This window comes from Tasmannia lanceolata, unplaced genomic scaffold, assembly GCF_043159265.1.
Source record: "Tasmannia lanceolata isolate RefF3 unplaced genomic scaffold, GAP_Taslan_0.1 ptg000020l, whole genome shotgun sequence".
Taxonomy (NCBI): domain Eukaryota; kingdom Viridiplantae; phylum Streptophyta; class Magnoliopsida; order Canellales; family Winteraceae; genus Tasmannia; species Tasmannia lanceolata.
The window spans coordinates 23,644,885-23,663,277 of NW_027518697.1; the positions used below are offsets into that span (position 1 = coordinate 23,644,885).

At 37.6% G+C, this 18,393-nt stretch overlaps 1 protein-coding gene across 5 annotated transcripts in view; it reads right to left on the minus strand.

Annotated features, from left to right (window-relative positions):
* The window catches only part of BTR1L (binding to TOMV RNA 1L (long form)), a 69,016-nt gene extending 50,830 nt beyond the window's left edge, over positions 1-18,186 (minus strand). For 3 of the 5 annotated variants that reach the window (XM_077365210.1, XM_077365206.1, XM_077365209.1), the window contains exons 1-4: positions 18,027-18,184; positions 10,743-10,981; positions 10,538-10,644; positions 5,232-5,425 (exon numbers count right to left, since the gene is read on the minus strand). In XM_077365210.1, the coding sequence (XP_077221325.1) occupies positions 5,232-5,425; positions 10,538-10,644; positions 10,743-10,981; positions 18,027-18,105 (619 nt within the window). In that variant the 5' untranslated portion in view covers positions 18,106-18,184. Of the gene's footprint in view, positions 1-5,231; positions 5,426-10,537; positions 10,645-10,742; positions 10,982-18,026 lie in introns of all 5 variants that reach the window. The other 2 variants (XM_077365208.1, XM_077365207.1) reach the window with 2 other exon arrangements.
* Positions 18,187-18,393: the final 207 nt, after the last annotated feature.

Here is an 18,393-nt window from a genome sequence, read left to right on the forward strand (position 1 = left end):
AAGTGCTAAACAATAGCAAGAAGATATGCTTCACAGTCGCCACTACCAATTCTTTCTCAATTGAATCTACCTCAGCATGAATTACTACCAAAATCTCATCAAAGGTAGATGTTAAGCCACTAAACCTCCAACCTTCCACATGATCCGTGCTACCCCAGTAAATTTTTATTCTTTCGCCTACCATACTTAACCCTAAAATCTGTGCTACATCCCTCACTTCGAAGGGCAGTATCACACCACCTATTATTCTAATATATAATGGTTGAAATTGGTTTTGCAAAACCTCAACAAAACCTTATATAGTGGTTGAAAAAGGTTCTGCAAAACCCTAAGATAACCCTAAATAGTGGTTAAAAAAGGTTTCGCAAAACCCTAACATGCATAATCTATGATGCAATAGAAGATGAGAAAACATATGAAGCAATGGGTTTTCAATCTCTCACATCTGTAAAACCCATTGAAGCAATGGGTTTTGCATCTCTCAAATCTGTTAAAAATAACCTATGAAGCAATGGAAGATGAGAAAACCTACTTCAACGGAGTGGAAAAACGGCAGCCGATCTTCAACGGCGGGATTCACCGGCGTGCAAAAAACGGAGGCCGGGCTTCAACGGCGGGCTCCACGGATGAAATCGTGGGTTTTTCCGTCAAAAAAGGGATAGGTAAAGGAAAGAGAAAGGTAAGTTTCAAAAAGTAAGAATAAAATAATAGATGTGAATAGTTTATTGAAAAAGGGTGACGGGCATTTCGGTCCTTCCAAATACATGAACGGTGAAAAGCACTCTTCTTTGGTCCTTTTCAAATTACCACTGTTTTTTTAACATTCGTGCAAAAGAGGGCTTTTTTTGTCATTTTCCCAAAAAAAATTGTTCGTGCTAAAGAAAAAAAGATAGTCTGTGTTGGGATCATATTTGAATGATCCGGATGTTGATCATCATAATCATTGACGTGATAATAGAGGAAATATATAGTATGCATGCACAAAAGCCAGTGGAGCAAAACAAGAAAGCAATAGGACGAGGTGTAAAACAGCATAATAAACAGGAAAAACAAAGAAATAACAATATCACAAGATCTTCTCAAAGTGGCCAGCTGACAAAAGCCACATTCTCTTTTAAATGAGGGAGACGTGCAGACAAGCAGGTCAAGTCAAGCGTTGGTCTCAAGATTCGCCAAACAAGTCAATGAAGTCGGGTTTGGATTTTTGTCATTGCATCGTAGTTATAAGCAAGGTCTTAAATTTCAGTTTCAGTTTCGGTCGGCACGGAAACAGAATAATTTCGGTTTCGATGGAAATCTTGTAAAATCACGGAAACATATGGAAACATATGCAAATGTTGAGATTTTTTAATTATTTTCTTAAAAAAATGTGCAAGTGAACAAATTTTAAGATGAAACGTTGGGAAATGCTAGAATAAGCACAAATATATACTTAGAAACAATCGCATAAGCAATAAAACCATCCATACTGGCTTAATCACATCGAACACCTAGTGACATGCGTTGTCGCGCATGTATAAAAGGCTAGAACAGTACAATTCGATTAAAAGTACAATGTAAAGACGTATAAGAAAGTACAATGAGTAGTCTCCCCTCTAAGGACCCCAACTCTATGTCAATACCGAATAGAGTTACGAGGTATTATTGGTCTCATGCCGATTTGACATCCCATACTAAAAGATATGGTTACTCTATTGTGCAGTTTAATGATGTTACCTATCAAAGATCATTCTCTACATTAATGAAATGAAATGAAATGCAAATTTGATCAAAATTCCCAAAATTCGAAAAAAATGAAGTGCAAATAATATCTTTCTATTTTTTTGGTCATTCCGACTATTTCGGTCGAATTTTGGAAATTTTCGATCAAATTTTGGGAACTTCGGTCGAATTTTGGGAATTTCTATCGAATATCAGGAATTTGGGTCAAAATTTTGGGGAAATAATGACGTAAAAGGAAATCATGTAGATTTTGTTTCGGTGGGGATGGAAATGGAATCATTTCGGTCATTTCGGGAAAATTGAAAACCATTGTTATAAGCAAATATATAGTTCAGTGTTAGGAGGAGCCCGTGGATTTGAAATGACAAAGTGTAGTACCTTAACCAAAAGTTGTTGGAAAGCTAGAGTGACTCAAACTTGAGGTTGAGTTTTCTCCAACCAAGACAACATGATGCAAATCAAGGTACAACCCAGTCAAACCAAGGAATAAAAAAAAGGACTAACCATTGGCTTTCCAATCAAAATGTTGGCAAAATCTTCACAATGTCATCAATATCAAGCAATAGAAGGTCCTAACTTTCCAAGAGACTTTCCTGATTTGTTATTATTTGTTGGGCAGGTTTTGGGAACTTGATAGGCTATGTTTTTCTGTTGATTTTATTACTGGAACACCGGGATAACTTCCACGGAGTGACTCCATTTTGCTCCAAAAAAGTAGGCCAAAATGCGCTTACGAAAGGCAAAAATTGGAGAGTTGCTCTAAAAAATCGTTTTTTTTTTTGTTTGAATGGTTCCAAAAAATTGTTTTTTACCAAACACCATTTTTTAATATTCCATTATCTAGAACTCCAAAATCAAAGAATTGCTCCCAAATTCAATTAGTAGTAGTCAACGGAATTAGGAAGTAACTAATTTAATAAGATCGAGCCTAGGAGTTTTGAAGTTCGATTAGACGTTTTAGGAAAGTTGGTCGATTAAATTAGATCTTTTTACGCTAGTTATGGATGAGCTTACAGAGGGTATCCAGGATGAGGTGCCGTGGTGTACGTTATTTGCAAATGAAATAGTATTAATTGACAAAACCAAAGCCGAAAAAAATGCTAAGTTAGAGTTGTGGAGAATTACTTTGGAATCCAAGGGTTTTAGACTGAGTAGGACTAAGGCATAATATATGGAATGCAACTTTAGTAATGTAAGGAGGCGGGTTGAGGATGTAGTAAATATGACTGGACAGGAGGTACCTAAGAGGGATATCTTTCGCTATCTTGGTTCAATTCTACATAATGAAGGAGAGATTGAAGAGGATGTTAACCATAAAATAAGAGCAAGTTGGTTGAAGTAGAAGCTTGCCTCAGGAGTCCTGTGCGACCGTAAAATCCTTACCAAGTTGAAGGGAAAGTTTTATAAGACAGCTGTGAGGCCAGCCATACTGTACGGCTCAGAATGTTGGGCCACCAAGAAGCAGCATGTGCATAAGATGAGTATAGCGGAGATGTGAATGCTTCGATGAATATGCGGCCACACAAGGTTAGATAGAATTAAAAATGAAGACATTCGGGGTCGCACCAATTGAGGAGAAGATGAGAGAGCACCGCTTAAGATGGTTTGGACATATCCAACGCAGGCCTTTGGATGCTCCGATGAGAAGAGGCGACTCATGCCAAATTGATGGAGTAAAAAGAGGTAGGGGCAGACCGAAAACAACTTGGGTAGAAACAGTGAGGAAAGACTTCATAGCTAGGAACAAAACAGAGAACATGACCTTCGAAGGATAGAATGGAAGAAACTGATCCACGTAGAAGAACCCAACTAGAGCCAGGATTAGAGCCTGATAGATTCCTTCCACCCTCTTCATGAAAGTTTTCTAAAGGATTCATTTAGCCGACCCCAACTAGTTTGGGACAAAGGCTTTGTTGAGTTGAGTTGCTGAGGAAAGTTGGTCGATTAATAAATAGGTTTTATTTTATATGAAATTGGTTGGCTAGTAGTTTCTCTATCAATAGACGTCACTAAGTACAAGCATTGGTGAAAAGGAAATATCTTAGTTTAAAACTAGGTTCACTTATTTGGATGGGATGATTGTAGGGGTTTCTTTTCAAGCTACAAGTTTTGCTTGAATTAAGAATAGAGAGAACAATCTTTCTAATTGATTTTCTCCCGCTTTCACTTCTTTTTCCCTTGGAGAAAACCCTTGTTGCAAACTATGCTTGGCATCATATTTATAACTAGGGCATCTACCATAGAGTTTAATGTGCATTTTTTCAAAACATAAGTCCGTATTTCAAGAGACCAAATGGACACTAAACACAAATTCTCCGCAAGATTATTTGGGGCAATGGATAACATGATACAATGACTTTTTGTGTTCAGAAATCACGTTTTGTTGAGTGTAAGGACATTATTAAGGTTTTAAATTACAGTTTCGGTCGGCACGGAAACAGAAATATTTCGGTTCCGGTGGAAATCTTGTAAAATCACAGAAACATATGGAAACATATGCAAATGATGAAACTTTGGAAAATGCTAGAATAAGCACAAATACATACTTAGAAACCATCACTTAAGCAAGAACGTCATCCATAATGACTTAATCATGTGTCTAGAACAAACATAGATTCAATAAAGAAGTACAATTAATGAAATATAAGAAAGTACAATGACCAGTCTCCCATCCAAGGACCCCAACTCTATGTCAATACCACATAGAATTAGGAGGAAAAATGTTTCTTTGATTTGCTATTTTTTTTTATTTACAGCAGATTTGGGCAAGAATTTTTTGTTTTTGAGAAAAAATAGCTTTATACAATGTAAATCACATCTTTCCACTTTATTTTATTTTATTTTTGTCATTCCGACCATTTCGGTCGAATTTCGGGAATTTCGATGGAAATAAGGATGTGAAAGGAATTCATTGAGATTTCATTTCGGTAGAGATGGAAATGGAAATATTTCGCTCATTTCGGGGAACTATCGGGGAAATTTAAAACCATGATCACGCAATTTTCCATCATTCAAAAAAAGGACATGATCACGCATTAATCTCTCTTCACATCAATTTTAGAAGCTACAAAGAGAACTTCCATGAGGCAACTGGACAGAATTATGATCATGTACACATCTGAATAGTGAAAAATAGATAGACCTCTATGCCAATATTCAGCACCTTCCCAAACATGCAATGAATTACAGATGGACTGCCTACACTCACATTGTTCCCTAGAAATAATGTACTATATAAGGCAGAGATAGCTACTGAAAACCACATTGAAATCCTAACATCGTGACCAAAAGAAAAAAATATCCATCAAAATCTTCAGGTACATAATGCAAAAAGGTTAAAAACAAGGCATACAAAAATTAAAGCAAGCATTTTGTTTTTTTGAATCGTAAAAAATATTGAATTGTAAAAATCAAGCAAACATAGCATGCTTAAGTACATAAAGTGTACACTTGTCTAGTAGTAGCAGAAAAATTGATAGATTCGATGAAAATACTGGATTAAGCCACACCTGCGTATGAAAATGGAGCATTGATAGATTGTGAGTAATGAGCATCTTCTTCTAACTTTGACAAAATCAAAATGATTGCTTGCATTTGTTCCTTTAAAGAACCTGTCAATGTCACAAGCCTATCATTCAATCCAACATAATTATGATCTTGAGGGGATATCTTGATGCCAGCTTGAGATTCCTCAATAAATGACCTGATCAAATGCATGACCTAGATATCATTAGTTGTCAATAAATAGCTAAATGTGATTACACACTTTAAAGTAAATATAAAAAATTCCAACTAGTCTTTAGCTTCCAAGAGTTAATATCAAAAATGAAATGCATGCTCAATAGATTAATCTTTTTCTTGAATTCATTTTTTATTCCTACAAAGCTAAAAATCGGGGCAGGGGCGCCAATAACAGCACACACTCTAAAGTAAATATAAAAAATTCCAAATTGTCTCAGCTTCCAAGAGTATCACTGTATCAATATCAAAAATGAAATGCATGCTCGATAGATTAATCTTTTTCTTGAATTCATTTTTTATTCTTACAAAGCTAAAAATCAGGGCAGGGGCGTCAAGAACAGCACAATTTCATCATTGTTAAATTTAAAGTAAGTAACAAATTGAATTTCCTCAAAGCAGAACTTTGAAAATTGTGCAAGTTGAAAGTTGTTCGATAGTAAAATATTTATCAAAATATTCCATAAGTCATATTTTGCAAGACTTGATGAAGAAAACATATGGGAAATGGATGCTAAGATTAAAAAAGGCCTTGTTCAGTATCATTTTTTGTTTTATATCAGTAACGAACTTTATTGTGGAAAAAAAAAGGTAGTGAGAACAATGAGAATAAATCAGCGTTTTATTGTTGCATCTTTTTTATTTCCAAACCATATTGGTTAAAGAAGTTTGGATTGAAACCATATTGGTGAAAGAAGTTTGGACTGAAACTTCTCGAGACACTAAACATATGTGGACTAGCGAGAACAAAGTTAGACCCGTGTGGACTGATATAACATTTCTCGAGACACTAAACCTTCCAAAGTTTGGATTGAAATTGGATCTTCTTTAGTAATCAATTGATGAAAGAAGGTTTGGATTCTCCATGCTGTTTCTCCAATTGGTATCAACTATACATTATTCAGTACGAGCTTACAACGAAAACTTTACTCGCATGATCATCATCAAGGAAATTATTAGCAAATCACTTGGCTAATTATTCTGTAAATAATAAAGATGGTATTCATTGACAATTTACGCAAGATATTTAGCCTTCTCTTTTGTTTTTGTCTTTAGAACAACAAGATTTTTTATTGTTGTAGTTTTTCTTCTTTTAGTGAAGTTTTTTTATTCTTTTTTCGAATGATTTTATTTAGTTTTTTTTCTTTGAGATTAATATCAATTGGAAGGTGGTAATCTTTGGTTGGGTAAATGGACGGGAGGCTCCAACATCTGAAGACCTACGAAAAATGAATTCTCCCCTTTCTACAATAACAACTCCTAGTTTGTAGGCAATGGGGAAGACATCATTTTCTTGTTGGATAGATGGTGTGGCGACTCCACCTTTTCCGTGAAATTCCCTAACCTTTTCACCAAGTCGGTTAATCGAATGACTATGAATCTATGATAGCAAGCTACTTGAATCGAGATTGGAACTCCCTCTATATCTACCATATACTTTAGACATCGGGACTCCTCTCCAAAGTTTTAAATGTTGGTTAAACTATATCTCTCATTTTTTTATTTTTTTATTTTTATGACGTAGGGTGTCCCCCACGCCACTTTGTAGAGTGGGACTAATTCCCTCCGGATGCACGCAATCGCCCGTAAACCACACGCATCGGGTAAGCCCAGGGGGATTCGAACTCTCGTCTCTGGGGAGCAAACCCAAGACTTTAAGCCAAAGAGCCACACCTGTACGGGTTGAGAACTGGGGTACTCCTCTCTAAGGTTTTAAATGTTGGTTTCGGTATGCATGTAGTTCACCACAGAAATAAAAACATTGCCGATTACGATCATAGATTTCAATGAAAAACCTGTAAGCTCATAGAAGTTTATAAAAAAGCATGCAAATGATAGAAATTTAATATGAAACTTAAGAAAATGTAGAATAAGCACAAATACAAACTTAGAAATCATCACATAAGCAAGACAAGCATCCATAATAATTTAACAAAATAAATACATGTCGCGCAAGCATGGACAGTAAGGTTCATTCTAAACTTAAAATGTATACAACCACATTGACATACAAATGCTTCAAATAAAAACAATATCAGGAAAACCCCACTACAATCATTAATTCTATAAATAAAGTACAGTAAAATGGAGTACAATAAAATCATGGAATTTAGAGGGATTTTAACAAAAATAAATAAAATAATTAATTTTTAATACAAAAATAACTCCGTTAATCAGTATATCGGGCAAGAATAACTCGCATATTATAAAATTAGAAGTGGCGTGCATATGATTAATCTTTATTCAAAATATAGTTTTCCTAATTTTGCATAACCATAAATTCATGAAAAAATAAAAATTTGTGCACTAATCCAACTGCAAATGCATCAAATTAACAATTAGTTGATGCATTTAGATTTTAGCCTCTCAACGGGTGGATTCAGGTGAGAGTTATAGCCAATCCCAGGTCGTTGAAACGTAAGAAACAAGAAATAAAATAAAATAAGCACATCATTCAAAAAACATAAAATAAGCACTTACCAAGCAAAAATATGAAAACCCAAGCTTTTCCATAAACTTGGTCCAAATTTTGACATATCGATAATAGCTCTATAATTTACATATTACAGTGGTAGTGATTTGATTGATATGACCGAAACAGTACCGAAATCTATACACCTTAACCGAAGGATTTCATTTCAGTGGGGATGGAAACGAAAACATGTCAACCATTTTGTGTCAGTTTCGGCAGACATTTAGAACCATTTCCCCTAGAACCTTCTGGGAGTTCATTGATATAAAGACACATCACCTAATTGTAATTGATGAAATGGAACAAGGGACAAGGACTGTGAATGGCGAGTCAGACAGACTTGCTAGAGATGGGGTGGGGATGCAAAAGTTGGAGCTTTTCGATTTTCTTCCCCCTTGAGGGTCTATTTTGTTGAGTTTTTCTCTACTGTTCGTCTGTTCTTGTATTGCCTCGCTTCAGTTGACCTTCTCAGTAGATTGAGCTTTGTATGCTGCTCCTTTTATTTCTCATTAATGATATTTTACCATCCAAAAAAAATATAAGGGACAAGGAAAGATATTCTACGTAAGTCACCAGACAAGTGATGTGTGGCACCCGAGTCAACCATCCAAGAAGCTTATGATGCAGACGAAAGAGAGATCTCTCACCTGATGTGTAAGTTGTCAGAGGAAGTGTTGGTACTCGGAATCGTACATATAGTAGAAATAGATGTTGTGATTATGTTGGCCACATATCTGACAGCTCATAGATTCAGGGTGCATAAACGTGAACAGACAATAGACTCTAGAACATGAGAAGTCTGAGGAAGATGTGTCAAATAGTCATGGTATGGTGGTGTAGATAATAAACCAAGTTGAGTTGCTCTTGTAGTTTGTAGCAGTGAGGATTATAGGCATCATGTTTGCTAAATCTTTGTTGAGTACATGCGAAGACCCCATCGTCTCTACCAAGGATTAGATGATCCATCAAGGAATAAGGTATCTTGAAAATGAAGATTTGAATAAGGTAGTGGTAGAAGAGATTCGCTCATTGTGATAAGGTGGCATAGCGGCTCTCATTCCTTCCCTTGGATATTTGCCTCTTTCTTCAAGGGATCCAAGACAGGGCAGGGGATGCATCGATTTCTTTCCATCATGTTAGGCGGTTAGCTAATGGTGTGGCAGAACGTTTAGCTAGAGATAGCGTCTCTAAGGAGAGAGTTGAGCTATTTGACTCCGTTCCTCCTTGACCCTTCCCATGGGGCTAGCTCTTATCTTTCTTTTTCTTTCTCTTTATTTGTATAGGCTCCCTCGGTTTTTTTCGCATTTAATGTAATTGCCTACCATTAAAAAATAATAATAATTAAGTTTTAAGTTCCAACTTCCAAGTTTTCAACCATCAAAACAAGAAAGCCCAGGCCCAGCAACTGGACTTGACTCGTAAGAGTCTTATTTTTTCGACTAGATTCGCAGCGACTCGTAAGAGTCACCAGACGACCCGTAAGAGTCTTCAACAAGAGCGAGTCGCTCATGTGACTCGACTCGAAAGCCCAACGACTCAACTCGGCTCAAGAGATGACTCGTACGACTCGTAAGAGTTCGACAACTATGGGTGAAGTGTATTGCCCATTGAGCTCCTAGAGTCTTCAGAATCAACCGCGAACCCTCAGGTTTTGATGTGATCCGGGGAAGGGAAATAGAAGATAGAGGGGAAAAGAGAAGAAGAAGGGGAAGGGAAGACAAGAAACTAGAGGGGAGAAATAGGAGAAGAAGAGAAAGGGAAGAAGAAGAAGGATAGGGGAGAATCTCTGTTCTCAATTCATTCATTCATTAGACCTACGATCTGCATCAAGTTTGCACAAGGAGTCTACTCAGGGGACCATGCGGTTTGCACCAGGAGTTTACTCAGTGTAGTCCATGATGATGCGGGGGAGTTTTGAAACTAAGCTCAGCATCACTGGAAACATCAGCAATCAACCAAAACCATCTAAGATCTTATGGTTATTAGAAGTTGTTGGCCTATTCTCCAAAGAGAGATACAATTTTTTGTCACTACTATTTTGTTTTCTTCACAAGTGCAAGGGGTTTCAATCTTTGAAGCATAAAAGAATCAGTTCCAAATAGAAGAAAACACTTGTTGGTTGTCTATTCACATTGCAATTGCCAACTAAAATCATTCATGAATCCCAATGGGACAGTAAAAATCAAAACCATTTAGAGGAGGCTTACACTTGAGTTGGGATTTAGAACTTCCATAAACACTACCATGGAAGTTTTTGAGAGAGATACCATTGTGCATTTGCTTTTATGCCTAAAAATTAATTTACTCCAATTAATTCAATAGATAGTCCTATTGAAGTCGTCATACCACCTCAGCAAACTGAACGACTAACATGCCTATAACCACAAACTTCCTCCAAACCCAATAACATAGATGATAAATGAGGAAAATGTGTGTACTCCTGAAATTGAGGGAGAAGAAAAGTACATTATATGTCCTCCTGAAATTGAGGGAGAAGTACAAATACCAAAAGCCTTTGTTAAATCATAATAGTATCAAATTAGGATGAAAAAATTCCCACGGCCACTAAGTATTTAAAAGATAATGCAGTAAACAAAACTTTACTTTATGGTAGATCCTCCCTTCCCAATTATGCCCCCACAAGAGCTATTTGGAACAATGAGCCTCACTTTTGATCTAGGGTCAACATCATCACCATCTTCAACATTCGCCTTCCAAATACAATAAAACAGCAAGATTTAATGCATATTATAGAAAAAACAAACTATTCACACACAGATACAAAATAAAAGCTAATTACAAAAAGTACCTCGCTAAGCAATTTTGTAAGGATAAGGTTCGTTGCCATAATTACTTCATCAAATGCTCCGGTGACCATGATTATCCTATCAGATGTTCCTGGAAAAAATTCATGATTACGAGACAATTGGATGCGAGCTCCAGACTGCGACTGCAATTCTGTAATTTTTGAGCCACCTTTTCCAATGACAGACCCAGCTGCTGCATTTGATACAAGGAACCTAATGTATGCAGGCTTCTCTTTATCATCTGAACAAGATACCATTAGATAACCCAGATTTAGAGACATAGAGACAAGCTTGAATCTCTCTCTCAGAGATATTTACAAAAAAAAGACAGGCAAGAGAAAATGAACTGTTAGAGTAATTCAAAAAAATTTGAAAAAAAATCTAAAAGACAAGGGCAATATGATTCAACAGGTACACCCATTTGAACAAATTAAATATTAAAACAAGTCAATGTACAATGTGAGAAAATTAGGATTAACTAACATCAAAATTCCGAATATCAACTATTGCTATTCAAAAGATATATGTCAATAAACGTATTAAAACAACATTCCCCAGCTTACCTATCAAAAGTAAAGTTACCACCAGAATGCCTCAACACAGTGAGCTAAGTGAAGAATCAAACTACAACAAATAGGTAGTATATTGAACATTAATATGGCATCAAAGGAGAACAGGGGCAGAGAATCTGGAAGGATGTAGCGCACGATAGGTAATAGGTCAGGGGTTAGGCATGCTAAAATGGGGCAGTCCCCCACCTAGGTGAATAGAAGTAGATCAGCGGTTCAGAAGGATTGGAGGGATTTGAGAACTACCATATTATGGTGGGACCACAGGTGCCTAGAGAAAGCTGTTTTTATCCATGTTGCATAAAGAGGACTCGAACAAAAGGCTGAAGGCATGTCATGCATTAGCTATGCCCAACTAAAGTCAATCTTTATACGCAAAGACCATTAAACACCCTAAACCTACACCATTAGGGAGATCCCTAGAAGCTGTTTACTACAAATTTGAAATAACACATCACTTTGTTAAACTGGAGATTTGCAAGAGTAACTTTGTTGAAGGTTTTCCTCCCATCAGATGACTAAACAACTCTTCGTCCACAAAGCCAATTCCTTTTGACACTACATCAACAACAAAACTCAAAGCACTTTGGAAGGGATACCAATTGTTTCTGACAGATAGCTGATATATTACAATATACAACGATAAGGGATGACATTTGCACATGTCAATAATGTTGAAAGGTATTTTGCTCCTTACATGTATATTGAAGGGTATTGTTGTCTTTGTACATGTAACCCTAATGTGGGCTCCTATATATATCAAATTACAAGAGGAGCTCCCGAGTGGAGACTCACCATCTTTTCCCTCACTCTTCTCCTTCTCTTCCTTATCCTATCTAACATGGTATCAGAGCACCAAATCCGATCCCCAAAAAACAAAAAAAATAAAAAAATAAAATAAGGAAGAAGAGTCTCTCTCTCTCTCTCTCTCTCTCTCTCTCTCTCTCTCTCTCTCTCTCTCTCTCTCTCTCTCTCTCTCTCTCTCTCTCTCTCTCTCTCTCGGCAAACCCTAACCCAATCCCGACGACCCTACTCGCGGCTCCAATTTACTCACGCCCCCTTTGTGGGACCCAGTAACCACCTCCCCCACGTGGTGCAACACCCCCCCCCCAGCATTTGCACTAACCCTCCCTCGCTCTCTGTGCGTAAACCACTCATCCTACCCCCTTTTTTCCGTAAACCCAGCGCGTATCTCTCTCCTTTAATCTTGTCGTACAAACCCCCTTCTTCTTTTTATTTGCCGTAAGCCCTCCATCCACCAAGCCCTCACTCAACAAATTTCCATCCACGCCTCCACTCCCTTTTTGCCGTAAATTCCTCCTTTTATCCTCCATCTTTGGATTCTCCCTCCACCCAAACCTCAAATCTCCATCCACAACCTCAAATCCTGAATCCCCAACCATAATCCTTCCGTAAGGAACTTATATTGGTTTCTTCTCCCTTTTCCATCCCCAAATCCAAATCCATAACCCTTTTCCAAATCCCCAAACCCTAAATCTCCATTCAAAACCCCAAATCCCTAATCCCAAAACCCTAACTCACTCTGCCATCTCTGAAAAAAATCCATTCCCAATGTAAATCCCAAATTTCCCTTCCCTTTTGTAAAAATACCATTTGTAAATGCATCCACCCAATTTCAAAAACAAACGGAAACAAAAACAAAAACAAAAACAAAAACAAAAAATCCACTTTTGTCCATTCATCCCACCTTTTCCCAAATCCACATTTCTTTTCTAAGTCCCTAAATCTCTAACCCGAAGACCCTTGTTGGGATCTTTCTAGTTACCTAAACTCCTTTCCTTATGTTTTGAAACCCCCTCCCCTTCCACTTCACCCTAATATTTGTTATCTCTATATTTGTTGTGGTTTATGGCGTTTATGTTGATCTCAAAGGTGCATGCCAACTGTTTGATGAAATGTTTGAGAGAGATGTAGTGCCTTGAAATTCTTCTTTCCGCTTCAAGTTGAAGGCATTAAGCCTAATGTAGTTCCTTGGATGGAGTGTTGTGTCGTTGGCGGCTCCTGGTTGACGTAGGTGCGCCACTTTTTGTTGGTGGTTTGTTGGTTGGTTGGTTGGTTGTTAGTTTGTTGGTGGAAAAGGGTTGTTTGGTTGGTTGGTTGGTTGGTTGTTAGTTTGTTGGTGGAAAAGGGTTGTTTGGTTGGTTGTTGGTTTGTGATCATCTTTGTTTTGGTTGGTTGTGATTGGTTGGTTGGGCTGATCGCGGTTGGGATCATCGTTGTTGTGGTTGGCTGTTGGTTGGTTCTTCGCGTTGTTGGTGTGTCCCTTCCACGCTTGGTATTGCTGGTGGACTCGCTTTGCGATACACGTGTGTAGTTGCCTTGCGTAGTTTTACACATTCAATGTGGTTTGCATTGCAATCCACCTTGTCGTTGTCTATGGCTATATGCCCTGTCGTTAGCGTTGCTTTCGTCCTTGTTGTTGTTTGTGGCTATATGCTCGTTCGTTAGCGTTGCTTTCAGCCTTGTTGTTTGTAGCTATATGCCAAAAAGTTTGTGTTGCTTTCGACCTTGTTGTTATTTGCCCAGGTGACATGTTGTTTGGCGCGTTAGTTGATTGTAGTGCTCCCTATTGGTTGTTTCATCAGAAGACGTGTTGTTTGGTCATCGTTGGTTGGTTGTCGTGCGCCCCTTTGTTGAGCGCCTTGTTGGTTGGTTGTTGATCATTGTTGTAACAAGCTGATTTTCTATCGCCTTGTTTGTTGGTTGGTTGTTGGTTCCTCACCTTTCTGGTGGTTGTTCTTCTTCTTCTTCTATTGACGATGTAATATCTAGTTGATGCCTCCTCATAGTATTTCGTCGTTGATGGTTGTGCGCCCCTTTGGGATGCTTATTTGTTGATTGTTCGTTGTTGTTTCCCTGTTGCGACGCCTCTGTTCGATCGTTGATGATTCGTTGTTGTTTCCCTGCTGCGACGCCTCCGTTCGATCGTTGTTGGTATGGAGAGGCCATTGCTCTAATTCAGGGGGTGGCTATGTGGTTATCGCTCTCGTCGTCGTGTTGATTCAGGGGGAGAGCGTTGTTTTTGGTGACCGTTGATATCGTCGTTGTACTTGCCCGTGACCATGTTCTGGTGGCTGTTGTACTCTGTTGCCTTTTTTGTTATGCTTTTCACTATGTATCCACCACACCAGCTTGAGGGGGAGTATTGTCACAAGCTGGAGTGTGTATGGGTTTGCTGAACCCTGACCGCACACAACAGTGAGGGATTGGTTGGAGTGTGTATTGGTATAATAGTTATTTTTGGTGTTGAAGGGTATTGTAGCTTTCTTTGAGGGGGAGTGTTGTCACAAGCTGGAGTGTGTATGTGTATTATAGTTATTTTTGGTGTTGAAGGGTAGTGTAGCTTTCTTTGTAACAAGCTAGAGTTGTATGGTATATGCAATCCAGCTTGAGGGGGAGTGTTGAAAGGTAGTTTGGTCTTTACATGTATGTTGAAGGGTATTGTTGCCTTTGTACATGTAACCCTAATGTGGGATCCTATATATATCATATTACATGAGGAGCTCCCAAGTGGAGACTCGCCATCTTCTTCCTCACTCCTCCTCCTCTTCCTTATCCTCTCTAACAAATAATAACACTCTTCTTTTTATTCTAAACTTGTTTCAGCCTTTCAAGGTCATTACAAATCATAGAAAGCTATCAACAGCCAATTAAAAAAAATGCAAAATAAAGAACCTTCTTGCCTCCCTCGTATTCATTTCTTGGGTTGGGTTGGGTACCTGAATGGTTGGTCAATTTTGACTTGGGCTGGGTTTGGGTAGAGTTTCTTGTGCCCACCTTGTATTGGATTCGGTTGGACCTATGAGTTTAAAATTTTAGACTTAGGCTTTACTTGGGTACACCCTACCTGAGTAAACCTGGCCCAATTTTCACCCCTACATAGAATTACCAAAACAAGGAGGTGCCGATATCATCTCCCATGGAGATAAACACACTAATTTGATTTTAAAAATAAAAATAAAAATCATTGTGAAGGCTTATCTTATCCCCAATATACTGTGATATAAAGACTTTCTTAATCAAAAATTAGTAAGATAAGTTTCTATTGAAATTGGTAATGTATCATGATTAAATAAACATGTTAATATAGTTATTTATTTTTAGACAATAAACCGATATATGGACCAGTGTTTAAAAACTCCTTGACAAGACAAGGAACTCGCCCGAGTCGACGAGGATTTTTTTTGGCCACGTTCCGCGTCGCACACATCCCCATTCCGCATTTTGCCCTGTAGAGTCAATAAAAACCCCTCCGACTCTCCCGAGTTATGACCGCGTTGACCGCGTCAACTGTGTTCTTGGCTGCGTTCGCGCCGAGTTGGCAAGGATTTTTCTTGTCCACATTCCGCGTCACATCCGCGTTTTTAAACAATGATATGGACGTAAAATGTCACTGATAAATTCTTGATAAACATCTTTGTGGCTATCATGCCAACAACAGGAAGGAGCCCACATTATGTAATTGGAAGATGGTCAACCTCCTGCAAAATTTCAATTCTCATCCGGTACATTAACAACCCACGCCAAAACTTTCTCCAAGCTCAGTATAAAAAAGAAAAACCACTTAAAACCACCTTAAGATAGTTCAACGAGTGGATACAGGATCTCCACTCTCATTACCAAAAACCAATAAATCACCCATGAATTGCAAATGAGAAACAGTAGCAATGGATCTATTCTCCATTTCTCTTGAGTCCCTCAATTAGGCCCTCTTTTGCCCATGTAAGTAAGATACCCAACACTTTGCCAACTACAGCAAAGAGAAAAGAAGAAAGAGGCGGCCTTTGACTAATTTCTCTCGAACTACAGATGAAGCCCAACACGAGCTAAGATTCACTTATTACATCTTCTACAAATATATATATAAAGAAATATATATATATATATATATATATATATATATATATATATATATATATTCATAATGTAGTCTAAAAATTACACTCATCAAGGTCATGAATCTTCTCCAATCCACCTTGGAAAAGGATACCCGGTCTAAGTCCTCGGACTCTAGAATAAAAAGTTCAAAACAACTCAACCAACCCCTCCCCCAACCCAAAAAACACTACCCAACAAAGAAAACGAGGGGAACTAATGCTCTAGAATCTATATTGTTCCAGAAACACACTTCCGTCACATTACCTTCTCAAGAAATGTAATTCCACCTCATTCTACGCATCACCTACTGGCTATATGAGAAGAAAAGGTGCACATAAAGAACTACATATGAACACATGCTAGCAAAGTTGATCATTTACCACAAGCTACCATACAGAACAGTATATACATGTGTATACTCATCTAGCCACGAGCTTACCAACACAGAGGCGACTTTTTTTTGCATCACCTAATAAAACTCGCACATAAATCACATAGTCAGATTTCACAAGCAAGCCCTTATATGCCAAGCTAAAGAAACCACATCTCAAATTCCATCACAAAATTCCTTGAAAATCGGGGAATCTCAGTTTTCTCTTTACTTGAAATAAAAACACTGCATACCATTAAAAAAATGGTACACTTCCAATCCTCCATCCAAATGCCAACAAATCTGATACATACCAAGATGGGTCCCACTTAGGATTTAGCAATATCTAAATTGGCTTTTGATATTAATGTGGTTGCTAGCAATATTTTTAGTACTTATCTATATTCAATAGGAGAGAGATTTGATAGGACTCTTAGCATATTGGCTACTCTTAGAATAGCAAGCTATTATTTAATTAGGAAGTAGATTTGGGTATAATTCTTATTAAGTAGGAAAGTTGCATATGATCTATGGGTTATAAATAAGTTGTAATCTTCTATTTCATTAAGGAATAAATGATTGTAGAAATTGTGCTTCTGCACAAAGGAGGACTGATCCTTCCCTCGAAGTGGATCAAGAGGCCGATCTTCCCTCTAAGAAGAGCAATCACGTTACGAACCGAATCAGGTTCGTAATAAGATCCAATAATCAGATCAATAAACAAACGGAAATGATATCAGCACAACCATATTTTGATATTTTCAATAACCCATCTTGTCTTTTAGTATTTAAGGATCTGTCAAAAAGTTATTACATTTCCCAAAAATGCTCTCACGACTCACGAGCCAATTAAAAAAGAAAAGACAAGCTGGGTTTGTGCAAATATTAAAACATGGCTGTGCTGATAACATCTCCCTAAACAAATTAATGATTTTCCAAAGACCAAATTCCCAACAGCATCAGATCAAGTGCTCGTAACAGCGAACAATGTAACAATTACACAAGATTTTTTAAATACCGAATCAAAAGTAGAATGATTCAAAAAACTATTCCAACTTTAGGTCAAAATGCCCTGTTTGGATTGCATGAAAAAACATTTCTGACGGAATTTTTTTCTAGGAGATTCTTTTTCTCTTCACTGTTTAGATGGAAATGACATAAATTTATACTGATATTATCATAAATTGAAGGTCCCTCTAAGTAAAATTAGAATAGGATCGGTTCAAGTTATCTCTTTTCATGTGTAAAACAAGTAAGAAATTTTAGAAATATTTTTCCTTTCCAAACTTTTCCACAAAATTCCTGCAATCCAAACAGGGCAGATAAAGAAAAAATAAAAGGAGTAAAATTTGTGTTAGGGCAAGATCTTATAGCAGGCATTAATCTTCTCTAAGGAAAAAGAGATAATGTTAAGAAAAAGAGAAGAACTGAGTCTGGCTCGTTCTCACCTCGGTGTACGGATGTCGATGAGGATCGCTTTGGATCCCTCTCTGGGGAAGAAATGTATTCCGACTCGGGCGATTCCATCTCTCTCTCTCTCTAAGACTCTTTTTTTTCTTTCTAGGGTTCTCTGCTCGTGTGCTGTTGCCGGGAAACTGGTTTTGCGTTTCTTCCTTTCGTATTTATTTTGGTTATGTGTAAGGTATAGTCTGCACGTGGATATTGAGAATGGACGGCTCAGATCAATTAAAGGTGACAACAAGTATGTTATAGTACAATGAGGTGACATCTGTCGATTGAATTGTTTGAGAATTGATTTTTGATTCGAAACTGATTATTCTACCCAGACTAAGGCATTGTTTGGTTTGGATTCTA